Raw genomic sequence first — 17,917 nt, forward strand, 5'->3', positions numbered from 1 at the left:
TTCACAATGAAATCCATTCTTATGTGGCATGCTGTGCTGCCATCTCGAGGGCAGAAGACACCTCATTTCAATTATGATTTTCGTTTTCGCAGCACTGAGTGAGCAAAGAATATAGATCAAACTTCCTTTCCTCTTCCTCAGTCATTTATAGAAATAATGAGAGGCTAGAACATCCTGATAACAGCAATCAGACACTACTAAATACAGCAGAGGGAAATTTTGCTTCACATATAAATTTGGAAATAGGCAGCTTAATGCAAACTTAGTTTAAGGATGTATCTGCCCAACAGTCAGCTCAGCCTGGCTCTCTGGCTTTCTGTTAAAAATGCCTTCACAGTTAACTTTGCCATTAATTCACAAAACAAACCTTATACAGGCATGGGATGCTCATATCAAGAACTGCTTTCCATGTAAGAGAAAGTCTTTTGAGATCTAGCTTGCCCTTTTGAGAAGGAGAATGGATTGTATCTTTATTGGGGCTGGATAATCAACTTGGCATTCAGAAGCCCAGCTAATCTTGCTGCAGAGTAGAAAACTTGGCTTGTTTAGTCCATATTTGGGACACAGTTGTGTGGGATCCTGATCTTTTTATGGAACAACACAGCACAGCCCACAGCTTGCAGCCAAGAGTGTTTGTCAGCTTCTGGTTTTGATTAAGTCCTAACTGATGCAAAACTTTTTCCATCCTTGCTCTTTCAGTGTTCTGGCAAACCACTTTAAGGCAAGTTGAACTAGATCAAGCAAGATGCTGCTGTGTAAAGGTAGGACCATGTTTTAAATTTGCACTGTACCCTAATCCAAGCTAACTTTCAAGCCATGATTGCATCTATCAGCTTCTGAGGATCTATAAAGATACTGTCATGGAATCTAAGACTCTGCAATTGGATTATCATTACTGAGTAGCTAAAAGAAAAACCTTAGGATAAAACCAGATGCAGCTTCTTACATGATGAAATTATCTCCACAAAACCTTTTCCATTGCTGACCCAGTGCCACAGAATATATCCGTGCACCAGTGGTGCTCTAGATTTCTGCAAGATTTATTTCAACAACAGGAAGTAAAGTCGCATTAAACGAGTGCAAAGAGGAGCTAAGAATTGAACACCTACTTCCTTGAGGGGATTAATAACTAGAATCTATCTGAAAACCTGTAAGAACATGTATTTCTTTTCAGTAATGTTCTCTGATCAGGGGGAGGAGGGGGGTATCCGTGAATACCTCTGTATAGATACATCTTCTCACCATCAAAAAATGTTAAAGAAAAATATTTTGCAACTAGAAAACAACACAAACCTTCACAAATGGAATACTTTCTATTTATAAACTGAACAGCTTGTTTATGAGAGTGTGTTGCTACTTAACATTGTAGTTTACCTTTAGAAACATATTAAAAAGTAAGTTCAGCAACAAAGTAAGGGAAAAAAATAAGCAAGTCATATACAGTAATATTCTTTGCCTGTGGTTAGTGCCACAAAAAGAGACATATCTTCCCTTTGAAGAATCTTACATAAAGAATGCAACTAAGCAAAAGTGACTCCACTAAGCTTACCATGTTGAGTGAGGTACTCGACTATATTCCACACAACTATTGGGATACCATTTTTGCTCAGTCCCTGCTGCTGGAGCTCCAGAAGACTCACACCAAACACCTTTGGACAAGTTGAGTCCCTCTGCTTGTTCAGTGGAAGCACAGCTATCTTTTTCATGTCCTCCTTCAATTTCACAGCCGTTTTGCTTTGCTTAAAGGAGTAGAGGAAAAAAATGTGGATTAGCCACATTTGCTGTAGAAGGTTGCACAGTCACAATACAAGCACATGCATCAAAACTGGCTTTTATACCCCAGAATAAGGTTTTGGTCTTACTTTCTTTTAATTCCCAGGAAAAATACCTGTGAAGTAGGAAAAAGAAAATGAACAGAGAAAGAAACTAGAAAAGGAACAAAAAGTGAGTGTAGGAAGTCTGTAATTAACAGAGAAAGACTTTTGTAGGCAAGCTTGTTACTAGAATAACAAGTGACTGGGAGTCACAGGAGTAACTCATGAAGTTCACACGGGTTACAAAAGCAACTGGACAAACACAAACAATCCCAACACACCACCATTAGTTCAGCTTGTCTCCAGAATGCCTGTCAGGGGGAGTACTCTGCGGGAGGTTTACTACACCCTTCTTCCAAATGCTATTCATTAGAGATTCATTTTGGCCACTCTCAGGTGAGATGGACCCTTATGAAAGATATTATGTTATGTTTAGTATCTGCTAAGTCTGAAATTTAATTACTGAGGTTTTAAGCTTAGAAACGGACTATGTAATCTAATCACACATAATAAGGGGGGGGTGGAAAAACAACTCCACAATAAACCCTTAATCCCATAGGTTCTTCTGGAGGCACAACATTCTCAAAAGTTTTGAGTTGCAGAGGTAGAGAAAACACAGGAGGACAGTCCGTAAAACCGAGGGGAACAAAATAACACATGATAAATTTATAGGATCGATAACAGGCAGAAATCTAAATCAGTCTACAGCACTGACATTTGGAAAGAGAGTTCAAGGCAGAACAGCAGCATCACCCACCACAAGTGTGATTACACTGCAGGAACTGGGGGCCACTGCTACCACAGAGTTCTATCTCTTTGTCCACCACTTGCATGATGCTTAAAAATTAACTTATTCCTACTGTGTTTCATTAACAGACTGGTAGTAGAACCAGAGAGAATACTGTATGGTAATGCAAAATAGTGCTCAGATTCCTGACTAAGTCTTGGCAATTCATTATTGTATTAAGACAGATTTTAGCATGGCATACATGTTTTATTCTAAAAAACCTTTAAAATCTCTTCATTTTTGTGTCCATATTTTTACTGTAGTCCGTAAGCAACATGAACATTTGCATCAGTGCTGCTATTAAGCATGACTGTCCTTTTAGACATAAAATGATATGGCAGTTCACCCACTTTACTGTGCTTTTCCCATTAAACACAGCTATTTGAAGCACGTGTGTTCTACATTCCCACATCCTATGCAACACTTCTGTGATATTTACAAAAGACGTTGCTTATATAAATATTATAAATATGTTATACTATTTGTGAAACAGAATTGCAATATTGCATTATTGTGACCACCTTATAAATATTTACGATAAACAGTACACGCGCCACTGTTTGAACTAAAATCTGACCGACATTAAAATACCACAATCTCTTTCAAAGAGACATGCTCCCATTCAAGATTAAATGAATAATAAATGATTTTTATTCCAGGCAGACACACGCCAAGGGAAAAATCATGTAGCCTAGGTTAAATTCAGAAGACAGCAAAAATCCTTTGAGCAGTTTCTGAGCAGCTGTGATGCTCAGAGAGCTTTTCCAATTAAGGCCTTCAATTAGCCTCATAGCCTTGCTCAGTTATAGCATTTCGAGCCTGTTTCAGCATTTGAAAACCTGAATAACTGAGGGGGACTAGCTTGGGGAAACTCACTATTTAAATCTGCACGAGAACCAACAGATATTTCCCATGTTTCCAGAAACTTGTGAACTGAGGACATTTTTCAGCTTGTTTCACGACCTGGGGAGGCTGCACTAACCAGAGAACAAAAAATTACACGGCTATCCAGAATACACATCCAAAATCAAAATAAAATCATCCCCTCAAAACAGCTCTGAAACAAAGAGTTCAATGTTAAGCTGCCTTGGAGATGGAAAATCCGACTTTACACCGCGAAAACGTGTCCAAACATTAATGCCACTGTTAGTGATCACAAGACCGGGAAAGCAACTTAAATCATCCCCGCACGATGCCGCCAAAAAGTGCCGCCCGGACACATGGAGAAAAGCTATTTATACGCCACAGGGACGCACTTTTACAGCTCATCTAGCAACTTTAACGCGGGGAACACGGCAGCGCAGTTGCTCTCTGGCTTAACAAAAGGGGGAGGGAGGGGGATAAATGAAAAGAAGACCGACTGGAATCGCCTTTATTAATCTCCACCTCTCCCAAACGAGAGAGCTGCCGAGAGGGAGAGAAAGGAGAGGGAGGAGAGTGCTCGGGACTAGCAGAAGGCGCCGGGCCCAGGCTGAGCTCTCCTCCCCCGGCCCCGCGAGGGACCCCAGCGAAGCGGGCGGGCGGAGGCTCCTCCAGCCGCCATCCATCCCCCTCCGCTCCCCCGGCCGCGCCACCCCGTCACCGCGCCCGTCCCGCCGCCAGCCCCTACTCACGCGTACGGCCAGCGCCCCGGCCCCCATCCCGGCTCCCGCTCCGCCCCGGCCGCCCGCCCTCGCTGCTCCCGGCGGGCCCCTCCCGGCGGGAGCCCCGGCCCCGAGGTGCCGCCCGCCCGCCGCCCCGGCCCGCCCTGCGGAGGGAGCGGGGTCGTTCCCCCGCCTCCCTCTGGAGCGGCCGGGAGGGCTCGGCGGGGGCGGCTCTGCCTGCCGGAGCCTCCCCAGGTCATGGCGGCCGGAGCGCGGGCCCGGCGGCTGCACCGGGCGCTCCCCGGGCATCGCCGCGGGCCCGGGCCGGGAGCTGCCGCTCGCTGCTGGGTGCCGGGCGGGGAGGCAGAGGAGCCGCTCAGCCCATGTGCCAAACCCGGGCTCGGGACAGCCGGGGCGCCGCGTTCAGCCCGGTAACCTTAGCGGGGCTGCGGGGGGATCCGCAGCCGGTCATCCAGGGAAAACACACCTTCCTGCGCCATGGGCACTGCCAGGGGCCCTGCGGAGCGTGGCGCGGGGCAGGCAACGCTTAGCCTGAGTTTGGAAGGTGTGAAGCAGTGCAACCGTAGCCTGCCCCCCCACACCCTGTGATTGTCCGTCTAGGAGTACGCTGATGAAAGAAGTGAGAGGGTAAAGCAAAACGTGGAGGGGAGGACACCCTACACAGCTAGCGCCTGCCGGCAGTCACGGCGTGGTGGTGGTGGTGGTGGTGGTGGTGGTGGTGGGAAAAGGAATGCGCTCCTCCATCGCTCTTATCCCGGTCACCGCAGCCTGGAAGCAGTGTTTGTCCTAGAAATTAAAAGTGCATTTCAAAACGTAACTGTGGAGTTCTGGTGTTTCAAATGTTTCCCTTCTTGTTTGGTTGGGTTTGGTTTGGTTGGTTGGTTTGTGGAGGAAAAGCACCTACATTTTTATTTCTGTATCAAATGCAAGCACTGCTAGGCAGGGCTTTAACATTGGGATAGGAGCAAAGGTCTTTGGAAAGTGTTTCTCAGAAATACCTGCGTCTAGTACAGGAACAAAAGGAAATATGTCCATGTAGAGTAAATGGAAGGAAAAAGAAAATTTTATCGAAGCCTCCAGACAAGGAAAATGCTACCTGCAGATCTGAGTTTCGTGCACAATTTCTGTTTTATTGAGAACTGTAATCACAATCTCCTTTGTGCTCAGTTTTTGTTTTCTTCTCTAAGCCAGTCTAACCCAAAATGACTAATTTCCCAGTTGGCAAGTTTACAAAAGAAAGTCTGACTTAGTGATAGTTAGCATTGGTGTTTTAATTTCACTTGAGGACTCTCAAAGTGAATTGATGTAACATCCTCTCCATCCCCCTCTTTACTGTAAGCCTCTAACATACTTTTCATATAAATCACAGACTGCTCTTTTCTTCTTAGTCCTAATTGTAGCTTCACCGTGAAAACCAATGGCATGCTTCAAGCCGTAAGCCAGAGAGGGAATGATGAGAAACTGCAGCTCTCTGGAGACTTCACTTGGGGGTGAAGAGTTCAGACATGAACCCACAGTAAACAGAAGCTACAGCATTAAGGTTTTATAAATATATTTTGAGAAGTAGCAGGTACATCCTGCAAGACCAGAAGACAAGCATTACCATCTGTTAATCAGAGCCTTGAAAGGCACGCTTCTGTTAAGTCACTGGAGCACTTGGGGCTGATAACTTTTCTCTGGGTTAATAAAGACACTTCTGTACTTGCTTAAAGTCTTGAGAGAGCTGAAGACCAGCATACTCATGTCCTGTGTGGCAGAAGAATCAAAACCAGACTGAAACTTCCTCAATGTCTTTGTCCCCTCTCAACTTTTCCTCATTAGCACCCCACAAGGCGAACGTGAACGACCCCTGTGCAGGGCAGAGTAAGATTCACTTGAACCTTTTCTAACCCCAGCCTAGAAGTAAATACAATTCCTTCCTGCACCTTCTACCCTTCCCACAGGGACATGTTTCCATGTACTCTGATATTCTTTTCCTCCCTTTATTGAACCACTGCCCTTCAGGATGACTGTTCAAAAGAAAGGTGTGATGAATGGGGAACAGCAGTATTTACTTCTGGCACCACAGAAATCAGCCAAGACCTGCTGTGGAATTTGACTGTAGGTTGTACTGTACTCAGGAAACCTTCACTATTTTCCTTTAAGCAATTCAGAAAACCCTTAGAACACAAAAAATCAAAACCAACCATGCCTATCAGAGAAACAGAAAACTCCCAAAACCCAACAACAAAACATACCCCTGTATACAACCCCTGTTATGCTATTTCATTTTCTTCTGGCTAAGGTGTTGCATGAAATAGCTAGCTATCTCTTCCCTTTTCTACTTCTGAGCAATTTTATACTGCATGAACAGAACAACTGCAGGATGCATATTTATGCAACTTGTCACAAACTATGTCTAGAACCACGAGAGCTCAAATCATTGTGAAGCAATGCATTGTAAAAAGGCTGATGAAGAGTCTGTGAGACCCACCAGCTGTGTATCCCTAGCTTTTGATATGCCTATCTTCCTTGGGTCACACAGTTGTTTCCTGTAGTTTTCAACTACACCGTTATCATCTGTGTACAAGAATAGCTCAATAGCTTTTTAACATGCCTGTCTTTTTAGGGGATCTCTAGCTGAGATACACACCTCCATCATTTACTCTAATTCCATGTAACTGCTAAAAGCTAATGTAAAAACATTGCAAAGAACAGGCTAATAAAATCATGGAATGAATCAATAGAGGAAGAAAAATATTTTTTTTCCCTTCCACTTGTTTACAAATAAGGCATTTAACCTCAGATGTTGAAACAACAATCCCACAGGTGAAGAACAGCTGGGCTAGTGTTAGAAGTTCAAAGGAAATGCCTCACACCATTTCTATGAGTAACGCCATTGTTTCTATGATACCATATATTGCTTTAACCTGACTATTATTCATGAATTCCATTGTGACATCGGAATTCAGCACTCATTTCATAACAGCCCACATAAAAGCAGGGTGAAAAGAAGTGAAAAAAGTGTCTACTGCCAGCTCTGGTGTCCTTGAACATTACTGTTTCCTCCTGGTTTGCCCAAGTAGCCAGCTGCAGGATATTTGCTGTGACCTCCCAGAGCACTCCTGAAAAGGCCAGACCAACTAAGTGTGGGGCATACTTGAATGACCCACATGGTGTGAGACCTGGCAGCTGCAGGTGACAGGAGACAAATCAAGAAATCAAGAAACATGCAAGAGCAGCTGAAAATTGCCAGATTAACCTGTTACAGCAGGTTTAGATTACATATTTGGAAAAAGTTCTTTACTGTAAGAGTGGTGAGGCACCTGCATAGAGAATTTGTGAATGCACCATCCCTAGCAGTGTTTAGGGCCAGTTTGGATGGAGCTCTGAGCAGCCTGGTCTAGTCAAAGGTGTCCCTGTCCGTGGCAGGGGGATTAAAACTAAATGATCTAGAGGTCTTTTCCAACCTGTGCTATTCTGTAATTCTATGATCTGGCTGACAGGTTTGTCTGCCATAGAGTAACTAACCAGAACTTCTCATGCAAAAAACAACGACAAGACACCTATTCTTAAAGAAAATAAAAAGGCATGCAATAAAAAGCATGTGATTTACTTCGATCAATACATCTATGTGAAATACTGAAGTATTACTGAACTACTTAAGCTCAGTAAAATACAACTATAAGGATAAGGAACCAAGAAAAAATAAATAGATATCAAATAAATACCAGAGTAAAAAGTTAATACATACTTTAAGCAGCAGGGTTACCAGCCTACTGAATGAATGAGATGGAGACAGTCATACTAATTACAAAATTATTTCGAATAATACCAAGTTTCTTCAGGCTTACCTAATTGCAAATTTAATCATGTCTATGTAAAACTGACATTTGAAACTTCGGTGGTCTCAGCAATTTTTCTGTGCAAACAGTAGCATCGTAAGACTGTGTGATAATTTAGGTTATGATCTGGGAAAAACTGGATTTTTAAAACAGCTGCCACACCAGCTTCTGGCTTGTAGCACAGCAGAGAAATCTCTCACCTCCCCAAATCAAACCTACAACACAGGAATCAATTTTTGCCCAGGCGAATTGCTATGCCTTCGTGAAATCATACTAAAAATCACCATGGTTTTTTAACTTACATGGGAGAGTAAAAGCATAAAGCATGTTACACAATTTCTGCCTAAATGCAGTGCAAGCTGTCTGACAGCCAGACTGCTCCTGAGGATTTTACTTCTCTGTAATGCAGCCTACGCCTTCCTTACAAAGAAAGAGGGGGCAGGGACACACCAACACTTGGGCTCAGCCTGCCAGCAGTTGAGGCTAGCAGCATGGTCCTGCATCCTGCTCCCTTGGGTAACTAGTGCTGGAGGACACAAAATAAATATAAATAAATATACAAACAAACTAACTAAATTTGCTAGGCAAAATGTACCTTCTCCTCTGGCAGCTCCAATTCGATCACTTTTCTGTGGACCTTTGCTTGTTGATGAGAATGCCTGCCCTTCAGCGGCACCAGCCCAAAATACACTGGGTTTTGGAGTCAGAATAAGGATGACTTGCCCCAGAATGTTGTTCTTGTAAGTGGATTAAACATCTTAAATATGTAAAACTAATATTGATGTTGGAGGGTTTTGCTACTTTTGTGAACAAATACATGCCTACCTAGCACATCTGCATGAAACCCAGAAAACAAAGGGGACTAGAAACCATCTTGTTTTCCCTTCATTGTGTTGTCTAAATGAAAAAACACCAAAATCCACCAGGCAGCACCAGGAGGACAGAAAATTAAACCAGCATTTTTGAGAGCTCTTTTACTGAAAGATGGGGCAGGGATTTCTTGTGTGACTCTTTTCCAATGTAAACCCTACAGAAATGGCAGGTTGAATTTTTAATATCTTCACAGCACCTTTGCCCTTCAAGGCAGGGGAGGATGTAGGAGAAGGAGAAATCTTATATGAAAGTTATGATTCCAAAGTAAAAAAACCAAATTATTTTTCTTGAAACACAATTTTGAGTTTTACCAAGCCTTGAATAATGTTGTTCTGCTGCTCAACATCATCTATGACAACCCATTTTATTTATACAAAATTTCCTTTAGAAAAATTCAATATTTGTTGGGGGCACTCATTACTACGTGTGAGTCCTCTAAAAACAGGATACTCTGAATAGCAAGTACTTCATCATATAAACAGCACTGCAATGGAAAGCACAGAAATAATCAGTGCTGAAAAATAGGAAAAAGAAACTTATAAATAAATTATTTTTTATTGTAGGTCAACAATGAAAAATGTCCAGTACCTACATTTTGATATAATAGTTTCAGGGCAGGGGAGATAATTTTTTTTTTAAGGTTTATGGCTTCTGGTACTTGAAGTTTCATTTTCTTCCTCTCGTCACTCACCTTTCTTGCCTTCCTTCCCCTCCAGGTAACTCTGAACACAAATTTCATCTAGGTACTGCCATGTTTGGTCTCTCTAGGGCTCCCAAATCCTGGAGCAAACCAGTGAGAGTGATTACAGCTATTCACAAAGACAGCAGTTGTCCCAAACTGGTGGTGAAAGGATGTATCACCTCATAACATGGATGATGAAAGGTGGGATTTTTTATGCTCAGGCCCCTTTCATCCTCCCCTATATGTGTAAAAGGCCTAAGTAAATGCTGGCTAAATGAAAGGCTGAGCCTGCTAAACACTTGCTTTTAGCTCAGAAGGAATGGGAGGCTTCACTACGGTAACTTACAGAAAATAAATATGTGTGTGACGTATTTTCTATCAAAACCTTTCAGGGGCTGCCCATTGCTATGTTATGAAATGGAGCCTGTTAATCATTTCAGCCAAGCTACCACCACTCGCAGCTGAACATCAGATCTGCAGGGCAAGGGCCTGCCCAGGCTACATTGTAGCCTGGATTTCTTCCCTTGGCCACTTGGGACAGAACCTTTGTGGGTATTCGATGACTCTTGAAGTTAAAAACTGAAAAATAAAGCAGGTTGTGTAAGTGTAGAAATGATTTAGCTGACTAAATCAATAGTCAGCTATTGCCTGACTAATCATTAGCACACTAATCTCTACTTAGCGACACACAGGTATTTTTAGAGAGAGGTTTGCCTCTTACTGTAGTTGTAATGTTTTAAAATTAGACATGGAGTTCCAAGCAGCTCAAATGGTTTGTGGCAGAATACATTACAGAGATGTTTTAATTTCAACAAAGCTAAGAAACAGGTTTTTTTCAGACCCAAACAATCCTCACTAATAGCAAATTATTTAAGAATTAATGTATCGTGCCAGTATGCAGGCTCCAAATAATAGCAATAAAAGGAGATCCCTGAGTGGGCAAGGATCTTAGAGTCATTCTGGAGGGAAAGCAGCATTTTCATACCTGGCCTAAACGCGGGCTTACATCCCCATCTTGTGGCAAAAGGGGATGGGTGCAAGGCAGCAAAAGGAAATTACATACACTTTGTGGCCGAGGGTAACCCGCGGTTTCACGACGAACCAAGCAGCAGGGATGCATAAGGCATGTCCTCTTGTCTAGATAACTGCTGCAGGCAGTTTCTAATCTGACGCCGGATCCCCTGCCTCGTCAATAAGAGAGACTCAAGGAAAATCCTGTCTTGGTTAAAAAATATATTAAAAAAGTACTTATATCTAAAAATCTCAGCAAAACTGCATCCCAAAGAGTTTTGCTTGGTGTAGAAAGTGTCTGCATCCCAGCATTGTGCCAACCAGTTAAAGAAATCTGCTTGCCATAGTTCAATCTCATCTTAGCAGGGGAAATCTAAACTTGATTCTATTAATTTCATGGACTGCTGGCAAGTTTTGGATCAGGTCTATTAGCTAAAACCAAGCAAGAAAACCAGCAACAGTGCTGCCCTGACATTCTCAGTGTGCTCATTGGTTGTGGGTGTCTGACTTTGAGCACACACATTTTAATACACCCACCCCACCTCTAGGATAGATATATTTTGGTGTGGTTAGTACTTAGGCTGGGTGATGTTTGTGGTTGCCAACTCAGAGCAGGGAAGAGCAGCACGCTGTGTTCCAAAAGTTATTGTTGTGTTTTCTACCGAATATCAGCTGCTGAGACATTTTATAAAGAATTCAGAAACACAGGAAGCAGTTGAAATATGGAGACATGGGAAGATCAGAGTGCCAAAAAACATAACAAGCCTACAGCAGAATAAAAAGACTTTGTTGGATACCCTGTGAGAATAGTGACAAGCTTCACAAGCAAATAAGAAATGTGTATCCCTTCTTTCTCTTCCCATCTCAGTCCCCACCTCCTGTTGTCAGTCAACCTTAGCAATTAAACTGTTGAAGATCAACAGCTGTAAAAGAAAAAGGAATAGCATTTTTACCCTATCCCACAGCGAGCTACATGGTTTTTAAAATTATGCTTGGTGAAACTTGCACACATTTTTAAAACTAAGCAAATCCAGGCAGCAGCTGGCAGGACTGCAGCATGCTTAAAGATATCTAGAATCCCCATGGGACAAGAGGGTGGGAGCTTGTGCTGCTGTTCAGACACACTTCTGAAGATATTAATGGGATGTCTATCCTATGCAAAAAACCTTAAAAATTTGAGTCTGTGTTTCCTGGCCTAGAAAACCAGCACAGTCCAACCCCTGTGTCTGGCTACTTCTCAGTGCCCAGTGCAGTCCAGGACCTTGGATTTAGATAGATTGAACCCCACTGGAATCTGACTGTGAACTGGGCAACACTGTGTGAGCTCAACTAACACATGGTAATGAGGCAGCCTTAGCCTAAGATATAGGCTTAAGTCAATTGAAAAGAGAATCCAAGCTCTTGAATCTGGGCTAGACTATGTGAAAAGGTTGCAACACAGCCCAATGTGTTTTGGATGCTGCTATATCAAGAGTTCCAGTCACTCTAGGCAATTGCCAGAAAGCAAGGAAAAGTTTCCAGGATTCCCCAGGGAGATAAACAGGAAAGAGGAGAAAAAATTTGGAGGACATAAATGGTTTTGAGTTGGTTGTTTTTGGTTTTGTTTTGGGTTTTTTTTGCTATCATATTTTGGTAAAGGAAACATCTCCAATATTACATATCAAAAATGTTCATTTTTCAGTGACCAGCTACCTGAAGCAAGCCAGGTTAATTTTTTTCCTCCTGAAAATTTCATTTTTTTGTGTGTGCGACCTTAATCTCACAGGTAACAGAAACCACAGGTCCCTTATTGCAGGGTAAAAAAGTGTTATCAGTAGAAGAGAAATATATAGCCTAGGCCTAAATAAAACTTCTCTACATTTGGTATTTAGTTGTCTTGACAATACAAGTCTGTGTAAATAACAAATAAAGGCTCTGAGTACCAGACTGGAGAGAGCCACATCTGCTGCTGGGAAAGGATCCTGCCCATTGATTCGTATGAGCAGAGAAGCCTTCATGACAGGATTTGGACACTGGAGACAAACCACTCACGAGGGAACTTGCACTTAAGCTCCATGGTGCAAACATATAACACTTGCATTTAATCTGACCCTTCTTTAGGAGTCTCTAGTCTGTGAGCAGTTTGTCACTGCCCAGAAGGAGAGCAGAAGTCATTTGTGCTAAATCTCTGAGGCCGTATTGTGGCCCCCCAGATGCTCTGCAGAGGTTAAAAAGGAAGATCTTGTGGTGGTTGTTATTGCCCTACAAGTTTTTTTAGTTATATTTTTAATTTATCAGGCATTTACTAACTGTGTAAAATAATCACTTTGAGAGTGAATGGCATGTGACAAGTTGATTTACTGTAAAAGTCAGCATCCCAGCTGAAGCCAGCTCAAATGGTCTTCAGAAAGCAACCTGTAAACAAACCTGTTCTGGTTGGAAATTTGGCATCCTGAAGCCAAGCAAAACTCAGTCACACCAGATTTTGTAAATTTGATTTTGTCCAGGCTTTACAGACTTCTTTACTCTTTGTTCAGTGACCTGAAAGCTAGTACCAAGGAGAGATCTAGAACTCAGCAGAGTGTCAGCAGGGAAAAAAAAAGTTTTCTTCAGAAGATTTTTTTTTTTTTTTCCAAATGTTAGCACACACCATTTTGGCTGAAAATCTATTATTTCAAGTCTGAAATTGCCCCACCCCAGCTCACTGACATTCTGGCCAGATGATCCCTGCTCCTATCCTTTTCTTTAGCAGAAAGTCCAGGATCTGCTCTTGCTGTAGCCTGATAATGAACCACAAGGAAAATATTAGGATCTGTGATGTGGTGTGTTTCCAGCTGAATCAAATAAATATCAGTTCTGCTGTTTGAGGTGTGGGCATAAGCTCACCTGCAGTACTGTGTTCAGTCCTGCTTCGTAAGAGGTTAATTTAAATGCAAACAAGTGCAGAGAAGAACTAGAGGGATCAAATAGAGAAGAGAAAATTCAGCTTGATGTTGGAAAATGAAGACTGAAAACAAATATGATTGCTTGCTGCTACAATATAATAAACACCAGAGAGAGGAGAAAGTTGTAATGTATGGAACAAATTGGGAAAAAGTCAAACTGGCATCTATGGCTTGTGAATAACTTTAGGGTAGAATAAAAATACTTAAAACCTAGCCTGGTGCTGGAGTAGCCTTTTGTATGGAGGAGTAAAGGCCAGAAACCTAACTGGTCTGAAGATGGATTATGTGATGGGAACATTATTGCAACAGGAAGCAGTTCTGGGGACCCAATAGACTTTTTTCCCATCTGTAGTTCAAGGGCAGGCTTTTTAGGGAAAGACACATGACACGGCAGTTCTGGGTCACACTGTTTTACAGGAACTGAGTTTCCAAACTGAAATCTTTTTGAGTTTGGGACTTTCCCTTTTTCAGCAGAAGAGGACTTATCCATGGGAAGCAGACACATTCCACAAACATGCTCATTTAGTCAATAAGCTGTTTTCCACTGTGAAGTCGTTCATCTGGAAATTTTCAAGAAGCCCCAGCTCTAACATCTGCTTGGATGCAAACCCCTTGGGTAATGGCCTCCCCTTCTTGTTTCTTCAGTGTCAAAGACCCTTGGCAAGACAGACAAATAAAGGATGACCAGGCAAGGGAAGAAGAGAGTTTGTCCAGCTTCTGTCATCTTGCCTTTCCATGGGCTGTCTGTGATAGGGGGGGGCAGTGAGTGACCTTGATACAGTCAGACAATGGCTAGGCTGGAGAAGGGAGTGCTGCAAAGATGTAAACTATGTGATGAATCTGTCCACAGAAAACTCAAACACAAGTTTGCAGTGCACAGTGTCTTAATAGAATACTGCTGAATGAAAGGGTAAAATAATACATAACAATAAATTATTGCTTTCAGTAAAATAGCCATGGGTTGTGTCAGATGGAATGGGAGGTATGTCAGGAACACAATCCACAATAAAATCCGTATAAATATTTGAAAAAATCCATTCCAAGAGGAGAAAGGAACGGGGTTGAAAACCTTGGATTTATTTTAAAGATTCCAATACAAAATTGTTCTATTTAAGAAGAAATCAAGTTTTATCTGCTGCAGCAGAACCCCTCTCTCCTACTTGCCTGCTCAGTCATCCTGTGACTCACACAGAACTCTGTATATCTTATACATCTGGAATAACAAATTTTCTTCCTGGAGAAGATTAATCCTTTGTCAGGTTTTCCACATTTTTGCCACCTACAAGTGTCTTGGGAAAAGCCGTTCAGCAAGCTTGAGTTAGCACAGAATTCAGCTCAGCTCTTTCACAAAGCTTTTTAAGAGCTTGATTATCAGCAAGATGAACAGGAGGTGTTCAGCCACAGTAATGCATAATTTTGGTTTGTAACTCAGATTCTTTGCAGTGTCAGCTAGTCAAAAAAAACCCATGCCCTCACGCCTATACACATACACAATGTGCTTCTTACTGCAGAAAGAAAGAGGATTCTCCATGCTTGGGAGTTTCTGTGGGGAAGCAGTGGAGACAGCAGCTCTCCTATGGCTTGTCAAAGCCTGGCCAAAAAAAAGGATGTGCACAGATTTCACTCAGACATGACTGATTGCTCTGATTTACACTTGGATTTTTTTTTTGTTTGTTTGTTTGTTTTTTCTCATAACCTTCCTTTCCTGCTATTGCTGACAACTGATGTGGTGTCTTTGCTGGATCGGAGGCTGTAAGGTAATTTTTACTCTGTCTATCCCACACAGTGCCTAATGATTTAGAGTCACAGCACCCTTGCCTATAAAAGGGAACATAAAGCAGTGGGGGTCACTGCCTCTTGCTGAACCTGTCCTGAGCGGAAATGAGAAAGTCTCCATGCAGATAATTGTGTTTATACTTCACAGCTCATATGGGTAGTAAGGGTCATACAGGCACCACAGAAGGTCAATGAAAACAACATAGATTGGATGGAGATGAAACAATTTTAAAGCCCAGTTTCTTTGAATAGTTGTATTCACCATGACAGGGAAGGAGCACAATCCCCATTTCACAGTGCAGGTATAGACAGATCCTGCAGTGCCCTTCTGGCAAGGCCTCCCTGTGCTTCATTTGCAACCTGGGAGGCAAACAGTAAGGAAAGAGTATGCCTGGTGAACCCCCCCCCCCAAAACAATAGCCACCCATGGCTCTGGCCCCCCAGGGGATACTTATCATCAAGCACACCCCAAACCCATGGGAAGTCAAAGACAGGACCACAAATGCCCTTCTGTCATTTTGACTCAGCACACTGAGTTAGCAAAGGGTACCCTTGCTTGTAGCATTATTTTCAAAGACAGTGCTGGAATTACAAGGGAGTTTAGATTCTCCAGAGAATTCTGCTCCCAGAAGTAGACAGCATACAGAGGTACAGAACAGCACAGGAATACAGCATTGATGTGCACTACTCACTGAAGGACCTCTCTGTGCACTCAACCCCTTGGGATCAGTCTTCATGAGACCCCTTAGAGTCGAGTCAGGATTCAGAAGAGGAGAAAACAGCAACAAGGTAATTTTCATAACTCATGTCCTGCCTGCTGTTAGTACTTGCCAATAATTGTTTTCACTCTGGATTACGGAACATAGCACATGATGGAACACATCCATCCAACCTCATCCATTTGCCCAATCCATTTTCTATTCTTTCCCTACCCAAGCAACTTCTTCCTCCCCCACTATTCAGTGTGGTATGCAAAAAAAGGTCACTCCTCAGTATCAGCACAGGGGTCTCTGAGAAAACTCACAGGTCATTGCCAATGGACTGATAACATTTTCACCTGTCCAGAAGTACAGAGAAGGGGCCTGGAGTTTGCCTTGCAGCAACCCAGGCTGACCTTTGCTGTCAATTGCTTTTTACAGAGGTTGGCAATGGAAAGAAACAGCACCCATCAGGGCACTAAAAGAAAACCCTCTCCTGAGGAGAGCAGCACCAGAGCTCTGCCTGCCATCTCAGGGCCACAGGGGGGAAATGCCCTTTATCAAACCTCTCTGACTCATGAGAAGCCAAAATAATGACATGAAGGCTAACAAGTCCCAGAATAATTCCAATTAGATGCATTTGAGATAAAGGACCTCAGAAGACAGCAGCAGGGGGACTGGAGAAAGGTACTGACCTGAAAAATACACTGTGTATGCCGATGGGGACGAAAGGATGGTGCAGCACAGGGAAGCAGGGGAGGCGAGGTCTTGCCAAGCCCAGGAGCTACTCAGTGGCAAAATTTCCTCCTGTTGCCTGCAGTGAATGCCCAAGTGCTTCAGCAGTGCTGAAACACTTCACGAGCACTTGTCAGTGGTTTGGACATCTTGAAGCATAGGTTAACCAATTAATTGATGAGTACAAGTAGAACACCTGACCTTCCCAAGGACCAAGGTGCTTGTTCACACCATCACTACTGCCCTGTCAGACTGCTACTACAGTTAGTAACAGCCAATAGAAGCACCTCAGTTTTTAAGTCAGCTTCATAATTAATATTCAGACGTGGTGCTGAGTGTCTTGTAAGCACCTGATTTTTTTTTTTAACTCCTGTTTGATGTTATCTATGCCTAATCTTTAAATCCAGACAGAACTGGTATGTTCTTCAACTGTTTGGTGGTTTTGCTTGGATTTGCTTTTATTTTTCTGTTGAGCAGATCTTTAAAGTGCTGTCACTTACCAACTTCCTTGTGGTTTAAATTTATACAGCATCCCCAAATTCTGCAGCGAAAGAGCACTGTTTAATCTGCATCACTCAGAACTGAGGAGGAGCTATAACAAAGGCTGTCTGTACAGCTTTAACTTGACCCCAAAGGCACATGCATCATTATACAGCCCTTAATGACACAATCACACAGTATTTTTCTTCAGGGAACCCCACAGCAACTTACCGCATGAGGAGTGTTTTCATTTCTGTTATTGAGTGTCTCACCCTAAGCCTTGTGCTGGACAATGAGCTTGGCATATTTCCTGCGGAAGATTCAGTCAGAGGAACGCAAGAGAACAATCCCTCTGTTCATCCCAGCCCTTGCTCTAACTACAGTCTCTGCTGAACCCAGCCACTTGTTTCTGCTAGAGTCTAGAGAGTCCCAAAAATGTAAAGTTCCTATGCTTGGCTGAGGAAGAGGGAAAAGGTAATTTTCATGCCTCCTGCAGGGTTGGTTGGCCTGTAGGCTTACTCCTTTGTGGCGACCAGTGTCTTCCCCTCAAAATCCTTGTCCATACCCCAGGTGTCCTTGGCTCTGCAGTACTGGAAAGGACTGCTTTTTTCCTGGTACTCATTCCTATGTTGAAGCTGGTCACTTGTGAGTATTCTGTTTCCTTGCCTATGATTGTGGGGTTTTTAAATCTTTCAGTTTTCTGGAGCAG

General features: G+C 42.8%; 1 protein-coding gene across 6 annotated transcripts in view; it reads right to left on the minus strand.

Annotated features, from left to right (window-relative positions):
- The window catches only part of FAM13A (family with sequence similarity 13 member A), a 144,197-nt gene extending 126,669 nt beyond the window's left edge, over window positions 1–17,528 (minus strand). For 3 of the 6 annotated variants that reach the window (XM_027892163.1, XM_027892162.1, XM_027892158.1), the window contains exons 1-2: window positions 15,988–16,039; window positions 1,550–1,739 (exon numbers count right to left, since the gene is read on the minus strand). In XM_027892163.1, the coding sequence (XP_027747964.1) occupies window positions 1,550–1,739; window positions 15,988–16,032 (235 nt within the window). In that variant the 5' untranslated portion in view covers window positions 16,033–16,039. Of the gene's footprint in view, window positions 1–1,549; window positions 1,740–4,214; window positions 4,287–15,987; window positions 16,040–16,688; window positions 16,968–17,480 lie in introns of those variants that run through there. The other 3 variants (XM_027892159.1, XM_027892161.1, XM_027892160.1) reach the window with 3 other exon arrangements.
- Between the last annotated feature and the right edge of the window lie 389 nt (window positions 17,529–17,917).

This window comes from Empidonax traillii, unplaced genomic scaffold, assembly GCF_003031625.1.
Source record: "Empidonax traillii isolate 1590-97213 ecotype Southwest subspecies unplaced genomic scaffold, ASM303162v1 scaffold340:size591717, whole genome shotgun sequence".
NCBI lineage: Eukaryota > Metazoa > Chordata > Aves > Passeriformes > Tyrannidae > Empidonax > Empidonax traillii.